The 22,867-nt window shown below is 47.0% G+C and overlaps 2 protein-coding genes across 11 annotated transcripts; one reads left to right on the forward strand and one right to left on the reverse strand.

The window, feature by feature from the left end:
• Positions 1 to 3,778: 3,778 nt before the first annotated feature.
• uimc1 (ubiquitin interaction motif containing 1) lies at positions 3,779 to 18,894 on the reverse strand. 9 transcript variants are annotated; one of them, XR_013911820.1, is made up of 25 exons: positions 18,756 to 18,894; positions 18,256 to 18,393; positions 17,893 to 17,980; positions 16,394 to 16,503; positions 16,182 to 16,260; positions 15,941 to 16,062; positions 15,451 to 15,607; positions 15,221 to 15,375; positions 14,536 to 15,141; positions 14,282 to 14,324; positions 14,095 to 14,192; positions 13,839 to 13,957; positions 13,153 to 13,351; positions 12,397 to 12,501; positions 12,268 to 12,323; positions 11,987 to 12,156; positions 11,702 to 11,763; positions 10,943 to 11,033; positions 10,573 to 10,866; positions 9,563 to 9,638; positions 9,374 to 9,476; positions 6,156 to 6,199; positions 5,975 to 6,023; positions 4,263 to 4,296; positions 3,779 to 4,137 (listed from the first exon to the last, which is right to left on the reverse strand). XR_013911820.1 is itself a non-coding variant. In XM_080307374.1 (25 exons), the coding sequence occupies exons 5-25, from the start codon at positions 16,481 to 16,483 to the stop codon at positions 3,969 to 3,971; spliced, it is 2,877 nt and encodes a 958-aa protein (XP_080163500.1). In that variant the 5' UTR covers positions 16,484 to 16,503; positions 17,306 to 17,470; positions 17,893 to 17,980; positions 18,256 to 18,393; positions 18,756 to 18,894; the 3' UTR covers positions 3,779 to 3,968. The 9 variants fall into 9 exon arrangements, 7 of the variants coding, with proteins under 7 accessions (XP_080163500.1, XP_026037038.1, XP_026037035.1 ...); XR_013911819.1 differs by having other exon boundaries at positions 6,156 to 6,202; XM_080307374.1 differs by lacking the exon at positions 6,156 to 6,199 and adding an exon at positions 17,306 to 17,470.
• Positions 18,467 to 22,495, forward strand: LOC113030972 (uncharacterized). 2 transcript variants are annotated; one of them, XM_026182784.2, is made up of 5 exons: positions 18,467 to 19,160; positions 20,100 to 20,314; positions 21,025 to 21,142; positions 21,227 to 21,386; positions 21,629 to 22,495. In XM_026182784.2, the coding sequence occupies exons 1-5, from the start codon at positions 18,630 to 18,632 to the stop codon at positions 21,640 to 21,642; spliced, it is 1,038 nt and encodes a 345-aa protein (XP_026038569.2). In that variant the 5' UTR covers positions 18,467 to 18,629; the 3' UTR covers positions 21,643 to 22,495. The 2 variants fall into 2 exon arrangements, with proteins under 2 accessions (XP_026038569.2, XP_080163503.1); XM_080307377.1 differs by lacking the exon at positions 21,629 to 22,495 and having other exon boundaries at positions 21,227 to 21,621.
• The last annotated feature ends 372 nt before the right edge of the window (positions 22,496 to 22,867 follow it).

The raw sequence follows: 22,867 nt of genomic DNA on the forward strand, positions 1-22,867 counted from the left end.
AATTATTGGTGATTTAAAATGAATCCGAGTCACGTGGATCAGTTATCACGCGGAGTAAGGCTCGGATTTATTTGTCAAAATTAACCTTGAACCGGTCGGTGAGTGGGTGGTAATTGGATGGGGTGGGTGGGTGTCTGAGTGTGGAACGTTTCAGCATAAGACACTCCGAGAGGAGCCGCAGGTGTGGGAACCTCCTCAGAGATATGACACGTTTTTCTCTTTTCTCTCGTTCACGTTTGATGTTCTTAATGTCCTGTTTCTATAACGTTTTATTTATTACATTTTTCTCATATCTCTGCTGAGTTACTGCATACACAGTGCTGTGCAACAGTTTTATTTCTTAATATTTCCAGGAAGAAACAGGAAGAAAGCACCAGCAGAACCAGGCTCAGGGAGGGGGGCATCTGTCACTGGGGGCAAATAGGTCATGAAATCCAACATGCAGTCACCTTTCAGTGGGAGCGCCGGACGAATTCCTCCCGTTCATTTCTCCAGCTTTTCCTGCACAGCTGAACGTCACTGTGAACATCAGTGTTTCTCTGGACGTAGGCAGACGGCAGCATGTGAGTCAAAACGAATTTCAGGAAACTAAAAGCAGTGTTAAGTATCTGAAGCTGTCTGCGACCCCCCCCCCCCCTCCTTTTGCTTGCCATTTCCTACATGCACAGACTGCAGGCTGGTGACAATTTGGGAATCTCCAGCTCCAGAGGGAGGAGGCCCTTATAAAAGGAACTCACCTGTGGCTAGAGGTGGCTCTCTGCTCCTCGCTGCTAAGGATCATGTGGCACATGTGCTGAGCTGCCCTGGATCTTTTCATTTGTTGTGTAAGGTTTGTGGGGGGGGACCCTGCACATTTCATGCATGTAATGTTTGAGTTTATTTTGTGAGTTGAGGAGTAGCACTTTCTTTTCTTTTGTTTTCCTCTTAGAGTAAACCTCAGCTTAGTTCTGGTTTTTGTCTTTTTGGTGTTTTTCTTTGGCACAACCTTTCTCCCCCACATTGTTGTATGGCTTGGAGACATTGGTTTCTTTGAGGAACAGCCCAAAAAAGCTCTTATCTGCTACAACACTTGTACCGACCTATTGGAGTTGGTACGTAACAACCAGACTTTGGTTTTACTCTCTGTGGGTTTTATTGTCCAGCAGCCCGAGGAGGCAGATGTTCCCGTCTGACGAGGGTCGAGTGTTCCTCGAGAACGTGAAGAAGTTTGTTCGGTTTTAGTTTAAAATTGACACCTGGAAGCAGCAAATACGATAAAACGGCCGGACTGCTGTCTCTAGGTAAAACAATAACAGCGCTTCATTCCCTCTGGCATACTTCAACTCCATCCAACCACACCTCCGCCTCCCACCACCTCCTCCACTGAGGCGTTCTAGAGCCAGCTGCCACTAGGACACGCCCACAACACCTGAGGTGCCCAGACGTCTGAGCCTGAATGTCCGAGCTTTCCCTGTGATCCCAGCAGGACGGGAGATGGTTATCCTCGAGATGCAGCTACCGACCCACGTGGAGTCAGGCCTGGTGGGCTTCAGGAGCTCGAGCCGAGCTGCCAGAATACAGAAGCGTTAACAGTTTTCCAGCTTTTCTGGAAAAAAGAAATGTTTGACAAGAAAACGAGCAAGAAAAACCTCCTGTGAACCAGCTGACTTATTTCACATTTCACCTTGATCCTGTGAATATTTTCAGAGTAAAAGCTCTTAAAGTACACACACCGATATTCCTGCATATATAAAGTTATATACATCTCATCATACATCGGTCAGGTCACAGCTGGAGCTGTCAGGTGACTGTGTGGTGGTGTATGAAGAACGTGACTCACTGATTACTCATCGTTGAGCAGCTCGGTGGTTTCTTCGTCTCGTTTCAGAGAACCTGTCCACTAAATAAACCCAGGAAGTTGCAGAAACCCCGGCTCCACCTGTGCTGCTCGTTATTCTAAGAAGCTCATTTCTTCATCCAAACTTAAGTTGCGCCTTTATTCTTTCTAAACTTTCGCCTGGTGGTGCAACTCGCTCAGCGTTGAGACAGCGAATGTTTCAACACAGCGGCCACAGAATGTTGCGAGGAAACTGAAACCTAAGGCTGGAGCAAATGAACCCGACGACAGGTCGTCTGGGGCCTCCTGAAGGTGCAGAGATCATGTGAAGGACGAACGATGAAGGACACGAAGTGTTCGGAGTTCAGCGCAGTTCATTTAAGTCTGTTTTCATCAAAGAAATGGGAAGAGGTTCGATTCAAGTGTTTTGTGGCCAAAGAGGTGAAAATGAGGCAGAAAGATCTTACAGGACGGTGATGTTTTCAGATAACTCATCAGTGCTGCGTTCACTTACATCGGGAATAATCAATAAACTGACTTTCACTGCAAAGTAAGAAACTCTCAGTGTTCAGACACAGGACGAGTCAGTGCAGAACAGGAAACACTCGTTTATGAGATTTTATAGAAAACATTCACAACAATATTGATTTTGATCATTTTTGTCTTGTGAAGACAAACAAAGCACTTCTAGTTTTTCTTTCTTTAGCTCAGTTTGGAGGCTGAGTAAGAATAGTGCACATTACACTGCAGTTCCTCCGGCGCCACTCGAGGCTCCGGCGGTGACGAATTTTACAGACAGCCTGTTCCTCAAAGCTAGGGGGCGTGGCCTCTGTGACTGACAGGCTGCTAGCAGGACTCCCTGGGCCTCTGCAGCGTGTTTGTGCTGTTGAGCCTTTTTTAAATTATTTGAGAACTAATATTTCATGCTAGGCGTTTATTCAGTGTGCTACTCAGCAGGTACCATGCAAGGGCTAGCTTGCCAACAGCGGGTGAACAGGTTAGCAGCCAAAATGGTGACGCTGAGGCCTCAAAACCCAGAAAGTGACATCACAAGCCTTCGTCCATCTTTGATCGAGGAAACAATGCACAGAGCGGGACTCGACTCAAGCACCGACACTGTTAAGTTCATCTGTGGAGCAAACCTCTCTAACCGTGGTGTCCTCTGGTTTACAGGAAGTCTTCGATGTTACTGTTACGTTACAGGAAAGTGAGGTCTGGATGTCGTGGCGTGTCACTCTCCTGGAGCGATGACAGATGCAGTTTGGTGCTGTAGTGTCATTTCTGAGCCACGACGGAGGAAAAGGCTGGTCCAAAAGACACCTTCACCCAACCAGCTGCAGGCCCGTCTGTCTGATGCTGCTGAGGTGCACCAACTGTGATGGCACAACACCCTTGCTTGAGGGCACACCGGACTTTCTGCGGTGTTTTTCTTGGGTAATCTAGGAAACTCTGAGCTGACACAATCACTCAGTCACGACTTCAGCACAGCCACATTCAGCACTTCTTCCTTCAGTGACCTCAGAGGTAACCACGCCGGACCACCTGCCTCCATAACCAGCCTATCCTGCTCTGGATGACACCCAGAGAGCTCTGAGGTCTCCCTCTTCTCCTCCTTTGTCCAGACCACGTCAGCCTCGCCTCTCTAACCTGAGGCGTCCCTCTGACAGACTCATTTCTAATCCCACCCATCCCAGTCGCTTGGCAACACAAAGGTGTGTCAGAGCACGGCGAGCAGAATGTTCACCGAAGGCCAGCGCACACAAGCACACCGAGTGAAACGATCAGCTGAAAACTCGACTGTACTGTGAGAGTTTATGGGGACTGACTCACTGCCGCCTCATGTGGCCACTAGAGGAACTGCAGGTACTTTGGTTTGGCCTCACCTGTAAATGCAGTGAGCAGCGCCTCAGCGCATCTAACCCGCTGTTTCCACACGAGTATCCATGACGACGGGACAGAAAATCAAAGGCAGAAAATCCAACATTTAATTTCATTTCATGTTTGAGCGAAGCTACAGTAACATAAAGGAAATGTTCATGAGGAGGTAGACTGAGACATCTTCAGCGTCAGCCCGACGCACTTTCAGCACTCAAAAGTTCGATCTGCAGAAATGTCCTTCAGCCCGCTGTGGGCTCCAGTTAAGGCTCCGCCCTCATCGGCGTCTTTGGTACGGCTTCTTGGCTCGCTGCTGTTTCTTGAAGTCGATAAGGCAGTCGGCGGCTTCTGAGATGGGTGTGAAGGACCTGATGGGAGAGTTACTGACCCTGAATGCTGACACTTCCTCCTCGTCATCATCATCATCCCGCAGATCGATGACATCACTGAAAGAATGAAGACAGAGAAGATTTCAGGCGTCTAAAACTTGAGCAAACAGGGTGTAGCAGGAAGATTTCAGGTGTCTTTACAGCTGGACTTCAAACCCAGAGCTGTTTTAAAGGCGCCTTACCCGGGCAGGACTTTGGATCCAGACGGGCCAGCATCTGCAGAAACACAGCGAGGCAGGAAAACGTGACTTTATGAACCCTGATTCAGCGGTGACATCACATCAGCAGGACAACAGCTTTCCCCGTTTCTAGAAACATCCCGACCCCGTGTCCCTGACTTTTAGAAACGGGAACGTTGATAACAGAAGAACAAAACCTGGAGCTTCATCTATAATCAGTCACATCAGAGTCTCAATAATCATCATAACAAAAGACTTTATACCAGAACTATCAAAGTCTCCACTCAGTAACTTCATCTCAGGGTTCAAATGTGTGAGAAAGTTCTTCACGGTGAACCTTCGGGAGGCCAGACTGTTTGATTTAGGACGCCTGTGAAACACGAGGGCTGTAACTGAGTCCTGCTGCTGAAACGTGACGAGCAGCTCATCACTGCTCAGTGAAGCGCGGCTCAGTTTGGTGAATAAGTTAAATAAAGAGATTATAATTTGACTCCATCCCAGTCTGAAGCCTGAGCGCTGAGCGTTTAGCTTTGGACACGTTTATCGTGGACATCTGAGACTCATTCCTCGTGTTTTCCTCCCTTTAAGCTCGTTAGACTACACTGCAACAAGGCCAAGGCCGGCGCGGGCCTCGCCTCGGAAAAACAAATTCCAGTGAGAACGGAAACAAAAGACAAAGTCTGACAGCGAGACGCGCCGCTCTGCACGAAGGTCACGGCGAGTTGTCGCTGAAGATGTTTAACTGTGACTCAGACTTTTGGGTTTTCATTTAGCTCCTGTGATCTGCAGAGAGCAGTCGGGACTCTGGCATTTTTCTCCCATCAGGTCCACAGGCGGAGGCTTTTATTTTTGAGCATGCTCCTTCACATGTCACTTGTGTGACCTTTGACCTGCTGACAGTGCTGTCATAAAGAAAAACGAGGAAGCAAAAACAGATATGAGCGTCAGACGCCCTCTGGTGGTCAGCGTGAGGAACTGCAGCCGTCTCAAACAGACCTCTCTGCTGGAAGCTTTGAGCTCACAGGAACGTCTCATCAGTGTTTACTCTATTTTACTTTTTCTTTGTTTTTTATCATCATTGTTTTATTCTGTGTAAGTTAAAGAAAATCACCTAAATAAACTCATAATAATAACAATAATACATACAGCTAATGATCCGACAGTCTTTTCTTTGTCAGCTCGTTTCCACTGAATCAAACGCTCACGCGGAGCCTCGGGCTCTCTGACATCACATCAGCAGCATCACACGATAAATCGATAAATGAGAAGATTTCTTCATCACTGCTCAGTATAAAAAAAACCTTTACTTTACGTATTGAACAGTAAATTCAGCAACGTTCCTGCAGGCTGCTTTATTGGGGGCGTGGCTGTAAAAACATGGCTGCCTCAGACCGTCCAATGACTGTGCTACAAACATGGTGATTTCAAATTTGTTATTCAGCAACTATTAGCAGGTATCTGTGATACAACCATGCAGTCAATTATACATGCTAACAAAGCTAGCTAGCATTAGCCGATAGCTTAGCACTCCGCGCTCTCATCTGAACCTGGCAAATTCTGCCTTCAGAAAAACCCCCTAAAAAACAATGACATCAAATGACAAACCACCGTAATGGGGCTACATCCATCTTTTATATACAGCCTTTGCTTTTTTTTATCATTCAGATTTTTGTGTTTCAGAGGAAGAAAAACAAAGAGCAACAACGATGACGTACCCGAGTCTCTGCTCTCCGTCTGATCCAGAGCCAGCAGCAGATTTCCCCTCTGCAAGATCAGAAAACAACAACTTTTAAACATCTTTAAGTTTCTTTACTGAACTTTTACTCTTTTAACACCAACAGTCGGCACTTTGAATGAAACTCTTCAGCTTTTCAAGCAGCTTCTCTTCTTCGTCACCTGAGCTATGATGTCCCTGTCTGTTGTCTCCTGCTCCGTCTGCTCTGCTTTTAACCAAAAAACAATAAAAACTAAGTTTAGGAATAACAAAACAAAAGCCTGCTGTAATTTAGGATCAACAGGTGTCTGATTTCAAAATAAAAGCTTGCTGCTGTTACACATTTTCCTTGATGTTTCTCCTGGAAAAATGCTACGAACATCCTGCTTCCTGTCAGACTGTCACCTGTGGATCTACACCGCCAAAGCCATCTGGCAAAGGGGGGTGTCAAACATAAGGCCCGGGGTCCAGAGCAGGGCTGCCAGAGGGTCCAATTGGTCCTGTATTTTCATGTTTTACATGTTTTAGTGCTGATAAACACAGTAGTAGGGCTGGGCCATATTATACCGTTCACGGTAATATCGGTACAATGTTAGGCAATGATAAGAAAATGAAATATCACGATAGAATGGGAGTAAAACGCGCATGCGCACATGGCCGAAAAAGCACGGTGGTAACGGAGAATGAGAAGGGAGAAGGTGGATCGTTGAGTGAAACGGATGATCCAGAATTGGTTTGTAAAGATGGTCCCACTTCAGTGGTGGTGTTTGTCTGTCACATACCCACCAAAGAACTTTTTTTTTTTTTTGTAGAACATGCAAGCGGCCGTTGTTATTGACTATGTGCACGTTAGCATATGCTACGTCCGGTGCGGAAACTCCTGTGGGGAGCTTTGTTTCCGGTGTCCTATTCGCGCCTGGTTTACGGTCCAAAACAAGTTAAGCAAATGAATGAATCAAGCGGCGATTTACATTTCTATAGATGTCTCGGGCATTTACCCAATATATCTGTAAATGATGTTCATCGACTTGTCGATATTTTTCCCCCGCGCCTCAGAGCAAAAGAGAAAAAGGATTCAAATGTTATATTTCTCAGCTGTCCCTCGTTTATCGCGGGTGTTATGTTCTAAAAATAACCAGCGAGAGGTGAAATCAAGGAGCCAATTTTATTTTTTGACGGTGCAAAACGTTTGGTGGACATCGTGGACATACAGCACTGCACTTCAGAGTCACACTGCTAGCATCGATGCAGCGATTCTGTACTGTACAGGAGAGACGGAGGAGATCGTCTGCAGTGATCAGGACGCAGGACACAATGTGATGTAAAAAAAAAAAAAAAGCGCAAACTTGCACTAAAAAAATCTGCGAAACAGCGAGGTGAAAGGTGAACCGCGTTATAGTGAGGGACGACTATAATTTTGAAGGCAAGTCACAACATACCCTTTGTAAATACTAATGTATAGAAACCCTTATCAGCAATCATTCATTTTTTGTGTGGCTTTTTTCACGGTTTGTTAACATGCTGTGTGGGTGTGTACTTGACGAGCTGATCTCGACATAACGGGGAAACATCTGGTTTGACTATTGTTCACCTGTAGTTTGAATGCTGAACATTTGCCTGTTTAAATCATGAGACCAGTCTCTATACAGAGATGCTTCTGCATGTGGACGATGTGTCTTCTGCTGCAGTAATGCAGTTCTGCTTGTGTTGAGTGATGTAAACAACTGATCGATCTAAACGCTTTAAACATCAAAACTGATCATTAGATTTTTATGACACAACAGTGGTGAGTGTTCCCACCTTCTGCTCTTTGTAACTTAACGCCATCTTTCCGTTTTCCAGTTTTGGACATGATTTTGGAGTATATCTTCGCAGTAGCGATTGACCGCAAAGTAAAGCTACCAGAAATGTACAACCCCACATCCGGTCTCAAACCAGGAAGTTAGCGTTTTCTCGTGCACAGGGTCTATTGCCGTATTTGTCGGACTAAGGTGCTCGTAAATCTGGGAGTAATCTGGGTCCTAAACTCCGTCCACTTCAGGTCCCAAAGTCAAACGATCACTGCAGCATCACTGAGAGTTAAAAACTGTCTAAATTCTTTCATCTTTAATAAAACGATCAGCATTGCTGCTTTACCAGGTGTAACTATGAAGTTTAACATCCAGGCATCCATGAAAACAGAATTTATTACATTTAACGAGTTAGAAGTTAGCAGGAAGTTAACAGAAGTTAGCTCGCTAGTTTCGCTAGTTACCTAAGCATGATATAGCACGTTCTGACTGAGAGATTTCTGAAAAAAATCAAACGTACAGCTCTGCTATCACTTCCAACATAAATGAAGACAGGAAACTAAACAGCAGTGACGTTTGTAGGGTTACTGAAGTTGGGCTAGCTGGTATATAATGATGTGCTACGTGATCGCTAGCGACACAGCTATGTTAGCATAAACACAGTGAAGCTAGAGGATGAACGCTAACCTTTTTCCACTCAATAAAAGTTAACGTGAGGGTTCCTGATGGTTAGAGACAAATACAGTCGCATGGCAGGATGCTGTAAACGGACCAAACGTCAGTCAGGAGAACAACTGAGATAATCCATCCACAATACGAGGTTAGTCATTAATATACTGCAACAACATGGGAATAGAGCCGCTGTGATAGAATACAGCATTAATGAATCAATGGTACAGAAGTGGAGGAAGCAAGAAGAATGAGTTTAATAAAGTTTGATTTATCTGACTGCTTTGTTGTCTTATAATCCCGTGCACCTTATGGTCTGAAAAATACATATTTGGCTTTTTATTTGGCACACTGCAGTTTAATGTTGCAAAGCACCTCTTTTTAACTTCAGTGGATATTATACATGGTTATGCTCAGGATATGTCAGCCCATTTCCACTGGAAATGCCTTTTGGTTAAACTTTCAGCAAGGAATTTGCATTTGCACTGTTAAATTTTTATATAGCTTTAATGTACATAAAAAACAGCTGCTTGTTTAAGTGAAAATAAATGGGTGTTTTTTGCGCTAGTAAAGTTGTGGGGCTGTATTTTGTCTCGCATCAATTATATCGTCATTTATAACGCAAATTTTCAAATGTACATCGTGATAAATATTTTTGGTCATATCGCCCTGCTCTGCACAGTAGCATGTTTGGTTTTCCATGACTTACTATAGAAATTTAAAAACAAGTGGGTCCAGAGTAAAAACACGAAACCAAACCAAGATGACGAGCTAAAGTTTCACTGAAACGAGCGGCTCAAATGTGCCTGCTCTTTCTTTGTAAACAGATTTGAGTTTACACAGTGAAAAAAAGGCTGATCGCGGTTTGTTGCAGACTAAACTGGTGGACTGTCTAAGCTACAAGCAGACAGGTGTGTGGTTTCAGAGCGTCGCCGGCTTACAGCTGCAGTCTTGGATCCGTGGCGCTGGATGCAGAGCTCGGTGTGTCGGCTGTAGTCCTTCAGAGGCACGGCTCTCTGACAGATGTAGCACTTCTCCTGGTTCCTGTTGGATTAATTTAGAAGAAAGCAGCGAGTCAGAAAACAAAGAGCTCTTGCGGCTAATGTAGACATCGCCGCAGACACACCTACCTGCCAACGTCAGCGCCCTCATTTGTGTCTTCGGCGTTCGCTCTGTGTGTTCTCTTCCTCTGAGTCTTCCGTGACACTAAAGAGGAGAACAAATCTCCGACTGAAACCACAAATCAAACCACAAAATGCCACATCTGACTCTCACCGGTGACTCATGTTGTAATTCCCAGTTTGGCCTGAGGGTGGCAGCGTTTTGTCACTGTTAGGTTTAAAATTGGACACACTGATACAGAAAAGAATCCAACTAGCTTCAATGTGAAGGTTTGGAATAAAAAAATCTTGAGAGAACTGATTTTCTACCTGTGAATTACTCCGATAATCTAACGCCCACGCTCGCCACGCCCGAGTTTGACACAGCCTGAACTCCGATTTCATTCAAAACGTGAAGCACTGTGTTCTTTATATATTTGGCTGACGCAGAATGAATCATCATTTAAAACCATCACACAGGACGAGTGTGACTGCACAGTGCAGCTTCCAGCAGAGCCGCGATCGGCTCGGATATACGAGACGCAGCACAGAGGAAAGGTTTTGCTTCTGAATATGTCCGAAAGATTTCCACGATGACGACAAACCAAAACAAACGTCCCAATCATGGAAGCTCGGGTTTATGATCGCAGCTTGCTGAACAACAGTGGAACTTCACTATTATATAAAAGCTTCTTTATTCTATGATTTATTTCATTTCTATTACTCCTTCATTCCTTCTTTTTTCCTATTATGTAACTTATGTTACTGAGTTACTCTGTGGCTGCTGTAAGACAAAATAAACCATCCTCTGTCATCTACAGTGCATGTGTGACAGTTAAAGCATCTTTCCGATCTATGAACCTTCAGCAGTGTTTTATCATTTTGTTCTTTGACGTCTTTGTTGTTTTTCTTCTTCTGTGTTTTCTTTCATCGCAGATTTCTCTGAGCTGTTCTTGTTTCTCCTTTTTCGAGCCGCTCGCTGCGTTTGAACGATTAAAGTTCCTGATGAACTCTGCGGATTTTTAAAAAAAACAACTCACCTTGTATGTAGTCGACCTTGGGCCTCCTCTCCTCCACGACTGCTACCTCGCCGTCGCAGTACGCGGCGTGCATCTCGATCCTGCTCGCGGGGAAGGACGCTTGGCAGAGCGGGCAGTCGACGGCGGTCTCGGGGCTGCGGGGGACGACGGCCGGCTCCGGCGCTTGGTCCTTTATCTCCTCCACATCTGGATCCCCTCCGTCCTCCTGCACCTCCTCCCTGCTCGCAGGCTGACCGGCGCCGCCCTCGCTGCTCCTGACGGGGACGTCCGCCTCCATCTGTTCACCTGTTGGAGCTGAGGATAAATGACAGCTTCAGCTTCTTAAACACGCAGCATGGAGGGTGAAAATGAAGCTTTTCTGTCTGATTACCGTCGGCCTCCACCTCCTCCACCTGTGGCTCGCTCCTGGAGGGAGGATCAGCGTGAAGGATCATCTGAATCTCCGGAGTTTTAGCTGCAGGCTGTGGACAAACTTTTCACATTATTTCAGCACTTTAACACATTATTTACTGACTGCTGCCACACACAAACCCACCCAGCACCTCCACCTGCTGCTTGTACAGTTCAGGGTCTCGTGTCTCTGAGGAAGAGAACATGCAGAGGTGGTGCTGACCTGTGGACTTGAACCTAGAACATCCACAACGTGACGCATCAGTGCTAACCACTGCAGCACCGTGCTGCCCTGGAAACTCAGGACCAGTTCCTGTCAGAGTCGGCCAATCAGCTTTAACGCAGTTAGATCAGAACACATGAGCTCAGATATAAAGGATGAACACACACACACGGCGACGTTCATCAATGAAATCGTCACTGTGACGGTGCTGCAGGTATCTTCTCTAACACCATCCATTTACTAGCAGACAAGCTCCACACTCTTATTTTGAAAGTCTAGTTGCTGCTAATCAGTTGAAAGCAGTCCTTCCTGTCAGACTCAAACTCCACCGTGATGGAGAGGAGCCGCTGACGGCGGTCCCAGTCTGCTCTGCAGGTCCTGCACGCGACGAACCGGAGGCTGAGCAGAGCGAGGACCGCCAGCTGCTCCCGGGTGGAGGAGGAGTCAGTTGGGACCTGCAGTTAACCTCCTGACTTCCTGTCTGCGAGTTTCTCCCGCACACCTGAGCAGACTCACCTGATCTTCTGCGTCACACACCAGCGTCACGTCCTGACTGCTGTCGCCGCTCAGCTGCGTCTCTGAGGTCACATGAAGAATAACGTTATTGGAAAACACAGATAATAAAAACACACAAACATATCACAGCATCGTTGTTCACTCCTCTCACTGCATTCAGGTCCTTTACACTCACATCAGCCTCGGCGTCTCAACTTCCTGATTAGAGACAATCTGATGAGTTTCTTCTAGTCTGAAGAAAAACGTTGAACTCAGGCGTGAGGACAGCGGAGACAAAATCCTTACCTGGACAAACCTCACAGTCCTCAGCGTCCATCGGTTCTTCGTCTCCATCCTTCTTCCCGTCCTCCTCTTTGTTTTCCGTCTTCGTTTGCTCCTCTTCCTCCTCCTTCTCCTCCGTTGTCGGAGTATCAGCAGCTTCATCCTGAGTTTTGCTCCTCAGCCTGAGACCTCGTCTGAAAGCCAGTTTGAACAAATCGAACGTTCCTCGTCAGATCAGACGGAAATCTCCTTTAACCTCCAAACACGAAGCAGACGCCGCTTCACGGCCGAGAGCAGAGTTTTACCTGCGAGCGGCGTGACGCTGAGGCGATCCAGCGGGCAACTCGTGCGACGGCGATTCCTAAAAACATCACACGTGTTCAAACATCTGGAACAGAAGCAAACAAACGTAATCTTCTGAGACATTTTTGTACCTCCGTTTGCGGCAGGACGGCCTCGCCCCACTCCGCCTTCCTCAGCAGACGCCGCTGAGCCCGTTTCAGAGTCTTCTCGTAAACCTCCATCTGAGCCACGATCACCTGAGCGGCGACAGGAAGGATGAGTGGACACACGCTTATGATACTCGGGTCAACATTCTCCGTCACACACGCATCACGTTACTGATTTCACAGTGACTCAGATTTGATTTTGACATTTTTAAGAATAAAAACAAACAAATTTATTTTACACAATAAAATAAATTTGAAACAATCCCTGGACTTCATTAAAGCTGCTTTGCATGATTTACAGCTGAAAATAATCCTTCTTTATCCTAAACAGGGGCTTCTGCAGCCTCTCGGCTCATCCTCTGTCTCCGCCTTTTATGACTTTGTTCTGATTGGCTGTCCCTCGTAAACAGCAGGTGGCGGGGCTTCTCTGACTGACAATAGCCATACCCCCCCTCTGTGACATCATAAAGTTCCACAAGTAGAAAAAAAACTGTGTAAACATTTCAGGGATTATTTGTAGACACGCTGACTTCACATTTGAAACGTCGGCCATGTTGACTTCTGTCACATCTAAGACCAAAACTACATTTAATTACTGAAAGAGTCACTAATTATTTTTGCAGAATTTCATGCATGAAGTAAAAGACAGCAGCGAAGCCTCGTCCTGATGTCAGAACCATGATGTGCTGTAAACGTGTAAACGAGTCCGTTATAAATGATCGTAATCTGTAGCGTGACCACCTGCGTGTACGTGTCTGGGTCGAGGCCTCGCGGGCAGAAGGGAACGCCCCAGTAGTAGTGAACCGTGGTGGAGTCGGCGGACTCTCCAGAGCCGACAGAGGAGAGCGTCCTGCTGCGATCAGGCCGCGGCTCCTCTGTGCCGGACTTGGAAGAAGTTTCAGGCGAAGTTTGTCTGTTGGAGCTGCTCTGAGGACGCAGGCTGCAAACAGACAGAGAGAAGACGGAAACTGGTTTGCATGATTCGTTCGGCAGCAGGACTTCACTGTCCTGTCTGTGTGTGCACAAACGTTACAGCTGGATTCAAGTAACGTGCACAAAACCCACAGACACGTGTTTACTGACTGTATTCAGGCCACGCCTTCTTTGTTTCTAAGGAAACACTTCCATCTATCTGTCCGTTCAAGCAAAGCTTCCCAGTCCCTCTCGGGGGACCTCAGGGTATTTCTAGGCCATGAAAGACTTATAACATCGCCCAGCTGGATCTGCCTGGATAACCTCGACAGGGAGGAGGCGCTGGGACGAGCATGAACCACCTCAGGTGACTGAGGGTGGGTGTAACGTAGGCTGTGAGACCGGTGAATGTTATTTCAGGGTTGAAAAAGAGAAACAGGTGAACATCCCGCTCCCCTCATCTTTTACTCACCAGAGTCTCGTGAGCCTGACAGCTGACACGTGAGGTTTCGTACCTGCAGTTTGATCCAGTCGCCCCTGAAGCAGCAGCCACGTGGTTCAGGGAGGCCGCCGGGCTCTCCGCCTGATGAACTGACGTCTCCTCTGGGAAGACGGGGCTGGGAGAGCCGGTCGGCTGCAGGAAAAACAAAAAAGCAAAAAACGACATTTTTAAGATGATGTGACAGAGATGAAGACATCGCCCCGTCTTCATCTGCAGTCTGTGTGGACGAGCTGAGCTGTGTTCTTGTAGTAAAATGATCAGCTGTGTACCGTGACGTCCTCGTCCCCGTCAGACCAGACTAGCGTCATATCGCTGGTCAGCTGACTCTCGGCCGGGTTCGGGGCTTTGGCCCGCCCGCTCAGCTCGTCTGCATCGAGGAAATCCAGAATAAAAACACCGTCAATAAAAACAGACACAGTCCACACAGTCCGAAAGCAGAGCGAGCGACCTTCCTACCTGACTCGGACGCTTTCAGCCCGTCCAATCGACTCTGACCGTCCTGCAATAAAGAGCAACGAAAATAGAGAAAAGAGTCTGAAAAGTCACATAAACATCAAATAACTGAGTGCCCAGTGTGGACCAGTGAGGCACACGATCGAGCGTCTCATCGTGACGCTTTCAGAGAATCCACGTAAATGTATCGAGCGTTCGGCTTTCTGGGGGAAAGCGCGCTCTGACCCTGCATGCAGCACTGCGACCTCTGAGCTCACCTTCCTGTTGGCTGGAGGACTCTCGCACCTCTGCTGCTGCAGTCCGAAAACGGGGCTCTCGGAGTGGGCGTGGCTCGGCTCGGCCTGTCCTCTATTGGGACTTTCTGGGAATGCTAACCGTTCTGATGGAGGAATGCCGGGGCTTCGTGGGAACACGGGGGACGTGGGTTTCACGGAGGGGGTTAAACTGTCCTGAGAAGAAAACGTGAATCCTGAGTTTTCACCGTCTTGGCTGCGCATGGCGTCTCGGGGTCTGCGGGCGCTCGGCGACCTCTCGTGCTGAGCGTTCCTGCCAAACACGGGGCTTTTAGCGCACTCGGGGCTCGGCTCAATCTCGTCGCTGTTGTCGGGATCTGTGCCAGACAGGGCGGGGCTTTTGGGACATGAGGCGACGTCACTTTTAGGGAACGTCGGGCTCTCGGGACGACGGGACTTTTGGGTGGCGTTCGAACCATTCTGAGAGCACAGCACGAACCCGGAGCTCCTGCAGGTGTCCAGCAGGTCCTGGCTCAGCCGGCCAATGCGGACCTCCGCCCGGCAGCCCGTCAGTGGAAAGACGGGAGACTGATGCAGCTGTGAGTCCTGGATCTGCGTGGAGTCGGAGCTCTGGGAGGAAACAAAGAGATGAACCTTTAAACGACTTTTCTGACGCACGTTTTCCTGCAGATCGCAGACGATGACGAACCTGCGGCGAGTCGGGGAGAGCCGGCAGAGACTCGGAGCTGCAGGGAGACGCCTGAGAGTAGACCTGAGTCTGCGACAAGTCTGGCATCTCCGGCAGAGGACTCCCCGCTTTCCTCTTCCTCTTTAAATTCCCGTTGTCACCGTCTCCAGATCCTGCTGGAACAAAGAAACAGTGCCTTTCATATTTATTTCCTGGTGTGAAGTCTGACCTCAGATGGACGCCGGTGTTACCTTGAAGGCAGCCGTCCTCTGAGGCTCCTCGATCGATGGCGAGTGTTGTCTTCCCGTTCGAGTACGCTAGTTTGCGGCGGGAGCAGAGCCTGAGGGAAACGTCGGCGGGCTGAGATGGACTCTTGGGGGTCCGGCACGCCTGCGTCTGGCCGACCATCTGTGAGAGGAAAAGCAGGAACATCTTTCTCTGCATTCATTTGTCTGTTCGCTCTGATTTGTTTATTTACTAAGATTAGCATTGTAATCTGTGCTGTTCTGTAGCTTTTAGCTAACTTTAAAGAACATGAATGAAACTCTCAGAAGCGCATAAAAGTAAACCATGCTAATGTCAGGATTCACGCAGATCTGTAACATCGTCTTAGAGAAGAAGAGCGGGCGCTCTGCAGAGAGGCCCTGATTGGTGCAAACTGCCATCAGCTGCTGATCGACAGGTAAACAGGACAGAAATAAAACCCAGATGCGTGCACGCCTGCTCCAGCTCTGTACTCACGCTCTCCTTGATGGCCCTCATCATGGCCTCCTCCTCCTCTTGCTGCCGTCTGAGTGCCGTGGCGCTCGCTTCCTGTTCGCTCAGGCGCAGAGCCAAGTCCATCATCTCCTCCTCGGACATCTCTGCAAACACACACACAGAGCTTCATCACCAAAGTCCTGCTTACACCCTCAAAATGAAACAGGTTCAGCAGTTCTTGAACCTCCCGAAATGCCCTGATTCCACCTCCATGCTTCTGCACCTTTAGGTTTGGATTTGCTCTCCCTCTGCCGTTTCTCCCTCGCCATTGACGTGGCGAGCAGCGACGCCGAGAGCTCGTCCTGCAGAGACAAAAAAGGACAAACAGTTCTGATGTTGTTTTTCATGCGGCTGCCAGATTATCAGTCAGATTTTACTGATCCTGGTTCCACGAGAGCGACCTCATGTTCATTCAGGACGCTCGCGTTTCTTCACCTGCTCGTCTGCAGCTTCGTCCTCCTGCGAGTCCTCCTCCTTCTGGTTCTCAGAGGCCACGTCGATGAGCTTTTGCTTCCTCAGCGCCATCTTGCTCTATTCCTGAGTAACTGCAGCCAGCAGACACACAAAACTCTAAATAATAAACCAACCAGCCGTAAAATCATTGAGTTAAAGTTATTAGTAATCATCTTTAGATCCACTGCTTCCATAAACACGTAATAAAACATGTGACTGCCAAGCTCCAAACAGGGTTTTATTAACACGTCGTTTCTGATCTCAAATATCACCACAGTCCGTAACATTAGGATCCACCCAACCATTGTCTTCTGCTCCAATCATCATTGGATTGGTGAAGTCGATAATTGGTCGGATCACTTCATCCTCCAGCACAGTCCGAACTCTCTGAGGAATCTTCAGAAATGATTCTCCAAGCGTCCTGAGGGACATTCAAAGCTCTTCTTTGGATGTTTCTGTTTTTTGTCCTGTTCTCCATCAGAATGATCTCACTCTGCTTCAGGGATGTTGAGGTCCGGGCTCTGTCGAGGCCAATCTGTGACTGATGGTGTTCCTCAGGCTTCTCCTGCACTGGCAGTGTGTTTGGCATCAGCCTCATGCTGAAAAACGAAGCTGCTGCCAGTCAGATGTTTCCAGACGGTACTGATGGCGTGTGGAAATCTGACCGCACTTTCATAGAGTTGATAATTCAGTTTCGATGAGATCAACACACTGATTGAAGGACAGCAGAGACCACGACACAGCCTCCACCATGTTTTACAGACGGCTGTAGACACTCGCTGTTGTAGCTCCCTCCTGACCTCCTCCACACATTCGGACCATGATTTTGATTGGTTGCTCTACCAGACCTGTGTCCATTAATGTTAAATCCAGTTCAGGTGTGATGAGGCATACCTGTTTCCCTTCTTTAAGAATGGCTTCCTGAGAGCCATCCTTCCCCTGAGACCACTCCTGATGAGGCTTCAGTGAACTCTCAGGTCTTCTCTCTGAAGGACATGACTGTCACCTGCTGTTAACACCTCTCACTTCTTCTGTCCTCCACTCGTCTAGCTTCCTCCTCTTTGTTAAAAACACACAGCACACCATGCTGAGATATACCTAGTTTCAGCTAATAGATCTTTGGGAATCACCTTCCTGGTTCAAACATACTTTCCATACCCCAAACTTTGTTTTTTCTTTCCACATTTTTTGATTTTAAATGTAAAGAAAAGTCCCCAATGGAGTAAAATCCCAAATAATTATGAGTGGTGGCTCAAGACTTTTGCACAGCAGCTGAGAAAACAAGCATGAATGTGTGATACGAGTCTGAAGTTTGCTTTGATGGTCACGATTAAATAATTTAAGTTTGTGATTGTTCAGCGGGATTATTTAAAGGGTCAGTTCACCCCCAAAACACGAAGCTTTAATCCTTCGAACCGCTTGTTTCCGTCTTTAATAACAAACAGCAGAATGAATGACAGCCCTCAGGCCACGCCTACTACCTGCTTCACCTGATGATGGTGGGTCTCCTCCTCCTCTTCTCCTCCCTCCTCTCATCTGTCCTGCGGTGGGGCCTGAACAAACTGCCCTCTGCGTTAACACAAAGACAAACAGAGGCGCGTGAGCGGCCTGAAACATCGCACACTGGACGTAACGTTAGCTCACACGGCGCGAGGGCAGCGGTTGATATGGAAACAAGCTGACCACACGAGTCAGCGAAAAGAGGCCGTTAAAAGTTGGCGCTTTTCGGTTTTCCCGCAACTAAAGCGTGACGCTAGAGAGCGGGTCAGCCTGCCGCTCCTGCCCGGCACTCCGAGCGGCTGAGGCGGCGGTTGAAGGCCAGCGCTCCGCTCACAAACACTCACCCAGCACTTTTCCTTACTTTCGCGGCGCCATGTTTGTTTCTGTCCACCTCGTCATGTGACTGCGACGTCGGCGGGGCCGCCGCTGTCCACGATGCCTTCACGGACTGTCGGTGAACACAGATTCCTCACCTCGTGTTCCTGATGTCAGAATTCTAATTAGAGCTGATTTGTGACAATAAATGAATTAACAATAAATAAATAAATATAACATAAAAAGAAGAAAAATGTATATTAAAATTAAAATGAGTGTCTGTTTGTCTGTTCGCAAGATGAAATGCTTGATAAACTCTTGAACTTCCCCTTAAACCTGTAAAAATTAACTTTCATTTCTTGGTAACCAGCTTCAGTTACTGGGCGTGGTCCTTACAGTTTTTATGATCGCCACCATCCTTCATCTAATCATGGAGACGCGAAAAAACCGCAGAGACTATAGAGAATATTTTGTAAGGGGTGAACACTTAAAGCTGAAAGAGCTGAAATCGAAAGCTCGACATTCCTACCTGGATACGAAAAGGAAAAAATACCTGTTCAAAAATAAAAAATACATCCCTCCGTACCCCCGGCCGGAGTTTCACGTGTCTCATGTGAAACACGACACAGAGAGAGGGTCACTGTGCTGGATCTCGAAGGATGGAGGCTTCAAGGATCCACACGGAGGCGTCAAGGACCCTGAAGAGCCGTCCCTGGTGTGGTGGAGTCTGGCTGTTGGACCAGAGGAGATCCGGTCAGCTGAGAGGAGGCTCCTGAAGAAGACCTTCCCATACCGGACCAAGGAGCAGGCCCGGAGGCAGCAGAGGTTCCTGTGGAAGTTCGCCTCCTCTCCAGCCTTCAGTGAGAAGTCCAGGTATGGATCGTACCGCTTCACCTTCAGGGTGGAGGAGGTGCTGGAGGCCTACAGCGAGCAGGTACGGACTCCTTCAACACTTACTAACCTTTGATAATGCTGTTTTATTACAGCAGACACTGATGAGACGCCTGCTGACTCATTACAAACTGAATTTTATTTATTCACAAGTGTTCAGTTCATCCAGCACACAGCCCCTCAAAACTCTGCTGACCACGTTATTGCAGTTTTTTTTTTTTTAAATTTGATTTCGTTTTGACTTTTTTGTTTTTAAATCATTTCAGTTTCAGGAAGTCTCCAGTTCAGTTTGCTGGTCTCAGTTTAGTTTTTATAGTTTGAAAATGTTTCGTTTTCATTTAGTTTTATTAGTTTCGGTCTCAGTTTTAGTCTTTGTGACTCATTATTGTATTTATTGAAAAGACCAGAGAAGATGTAATTTATCTGCATAGATATTCAAATATGAGGAGAAGCCTCATAAAAACTTCCATCTGACCTGATCAGGCAGTTTGTGATTTTACCAGAATATTAAACCATGAAACAAAAACATTTCCTTTGTAAATTAATTTTACTTTAGTTTTTCATGTTCATTAAATTTCATTTCGTTCAGTTTCAGTTTGTTGTATATAAGGTCTAATTTTGGTGTAGTTTTATTACCGTGTAATAACCTCGGTGTAGAGGTGAGTAAACGTCTTCCTTACATTTTGCTTCCAACAGCCAGACTTGATTGTGATATCTGAAGAGTCCTACAGATTTCCTGAAGCCTTTTCAGAGCTTTTATTTAGACATTGGCTGCTTTTTCACTTATTCTCAGTCTGGTCCTTGTACCTGACCACAAAGCACCAAACACATGGGAGGAACCAGTGCTGCAAAGATTATAAATCTGTCACCAGCCTTTCACGAAACAGTCTGACACCAACAAAGAGCTCTAAGTTGAGCACTTGTCACATCTCTGCGTGGTGTGCAGCGTTCCCTCCACTGAAACCTGTTTATTTGTCTCCAGTTTTGCTTCGGTGCTCCACCCGTCTTGCGAGTGTTCAAGACCTCCCTGTACAAACAGGAAGTGGTGTATACTGTGCTGGTCCACAGACCGCACGATGACGGGCGCTTCTCCGAGTACCCCGAGCTTCCCGATGACGACCCGAACGCCGTCTGTGCTTACAGACGAGAAGAAAACATCTTCATCTGGAGACCAGAGGCCATGTGTGGGACACACTGGTAAGAAACACATAAAGATTTCCATGGAGTCCACCGAACCACACACTCACTGCCAGTTTATTAGATACACCTTCTCAAACATCTGAGCAGCAGCTCAGTGCATGTAGACATGTAGACGTGATCAAAACGACCGAAGCTGAGCATCAGGATGGGAGGGGGAAGGTCTGACCCAGAGTGTTTCAGGAGCTGCTCATCTGCTGGGAGTTTCCCAGACAGCCGTCCTCACACGACCACACTGTGCCATCTTCTGATTGGCTGCTTCCAGCAGGGTAACACGCCATGTCACACAGGCCAGATCATCTCAAACTGGTTTACTGAACACCAGTGTTTGTATATGATGTCATGCCACTCCAAGTTTAAACACATTTAAAAAACAGCTGCTAGATTCAGAATCAGCTGATTTGTCTGTGATTTGTAAAATAACTTTATTATCGTTAATGAAACTTACTAACACATGTAGGCTCACGGTGAGAAGATGGTGGTGAAAGGAGGACCTAGTTCCTGTGCCACAGACAGTACATGGGTCCAGTTTTACTGTGATGTAGTTCAGAGTTAGTGAGAGACAAACACTGATGCTGAACAGAAACCAGGCCGTGACTTCAGGACACTCAGAGTGTCTTTACACTTCAGCGCGGACCTGAGCAGCGTCAGTGAGGCGCAGTGATGCAGTTTAACCTCTGTGGGCTGATTCAGATGCTGCTTCCTCTCAGGTATGAGCTGGACTACAGACCTGAGGACAACCTGATGGAAGCCTGGGAGCTGGATGATTGCCCACAGTATTATGTTTGGGATCACGTCGCCCTCGCCCTGCATGTGGAGAGCGGACAGGTACGTTCACTCAGATCTTCACGTCGAGCATTGCTACAAATCCAGCTGCACAGACGTGTTAATTATCCTCTGTTTCTTTTTCAGGTGCTGAAGTTCGACTCCGATCGACTGAGACAGAACCTCAAGTTCTGTGAGCGAGACGACGTGACCATCGCACTGAAATTCTACTTTGATGATTGTGAGGAAGCTCAGAGCGTTATCGAAAGTCTGTGGCCCGAGTCGTCACTGGAGAAGAACTTTGCAGGTAATAAATCAATAAAACTCTCAGTTACAAACCTTAAAGTTATATGACAGAAACTCAACTCCACATAGTTTTTATCACGTCAGGCAGCCTGTTTATTTCTGCTGGAACATTTTACCATTGGAGTCTATGGGGACTGAACCAGCCTCTAGTGGTCGCTAGAGGAACTGCAGTTTTCCCTCCTGGAGCGTTGGCTTCATCTTTCCTCCATCTCAGTTCCTCCTCTGCCTGTCTCCTTCTCACAGGTCTCTCTCTTTAGGGGAAGAAAACCCCACAGCAGTGTTAAAGAGGCCTCGCTGTGAGACAACGATCGGGTTTAACTTCTGCAAACTTTTCCTTTTTTAAAGAGACCAAACGTACACACTGCTGTGCAAAAAGCTTGAGGCACCTCGATAAGAAGCAAACTAGTGAAAGAGCTGCTTAAAGTCTTATTGATGCTGTCAACGATAAGCCGCGCTGCTGAAGCATCAGCGCCTCTGTGTGAGCGCACTGTCACTGTCAAATCATCAGCAACACTGGACGTTGTCACTCTGTCCTGTCTGCAGGAGACCAGTCTGCAAATTTAAGATTAGAAGACATTTCAGAAAGTAAAGCTATATACAGTATTATTATTATTACGACTGTTACTGTAGTTATTCTTATGGGTGCTGTGTGAAATTTAGGGTGACCACCTTTATTCTCAGGAATCCTTCTTCGTTGTCGTGCTGAAAACTGAGACTCTGGCCAATCAGATGCTTTCCAGACTGCTGGTAACAAAGTGTCTGAAGATACAATTTAAACAGCTTTTTTGATTGGTCGTCTGTTAAGTGTAAACACGACACTGGTTCATGTGGGTGGGGTTTCTCCACTTCTATGCTCCATCACGGTGGAGGTTATACATGTAACAGTGGAGGGGCGGAGACAGAAAAACTGCTTCACATGCTTCGCTTTTGCATTTTATTAGTTGATTTCAGATATACGACTTCCTGTAATACCACAGATACATAATTATGTCCCTGTGGGGATGAACATGTATGATTATGTGTTTTTATGCAGTGTGTTCATGTGCCTGAATTTCATACACATTTCTACCTTTTTATACAATAAGACAATAAAGTTCTTTTGAATCTGAATTTGTGTATTTATTAAGAGAACAATCGTACAATTAATTATAAACACAAAGATTAGTTTATTTATATTTCTAGAATAATATTGAAAAGCTCTGAGACATATTAATCTAATTTGATTGACCCCACCTTGAAGTTGGACCTGTGGGCGGGGCTTGTCAGAGCCTCTTGTGGGTTTACCACACATAGTTAAGAGCACCACCCTTCTCTGGCTCCTGGAAGGTGCTCATAGTGGGGACCGGGCTGTGACTGGGAGGAACGACCTACCTGATCTCTGAGCGCTGGAGGTCGACGGCAGGAGGAGCAGAGTGCAGCTCGAGCAGCAGCTGAAGCAAAAATCTACCATCAGTCATTAGGTTGGTTTAAAGAGAATCGTGG

This window comes from Astatotilapia calliptera, chromosome 10 (assembly GCF_964374335.1).
Source record: "Astatotilapia calliptera chromosome 10, fAstCal68.1, whole genome shotgun sequence".
NCBI classification, from domain to species: Eukaryota; Metazoa; Chordata; class Actinopteri; order Cichliformes; family Cichlidae; genus Astatotilapia; species Astatotilapia calliptera.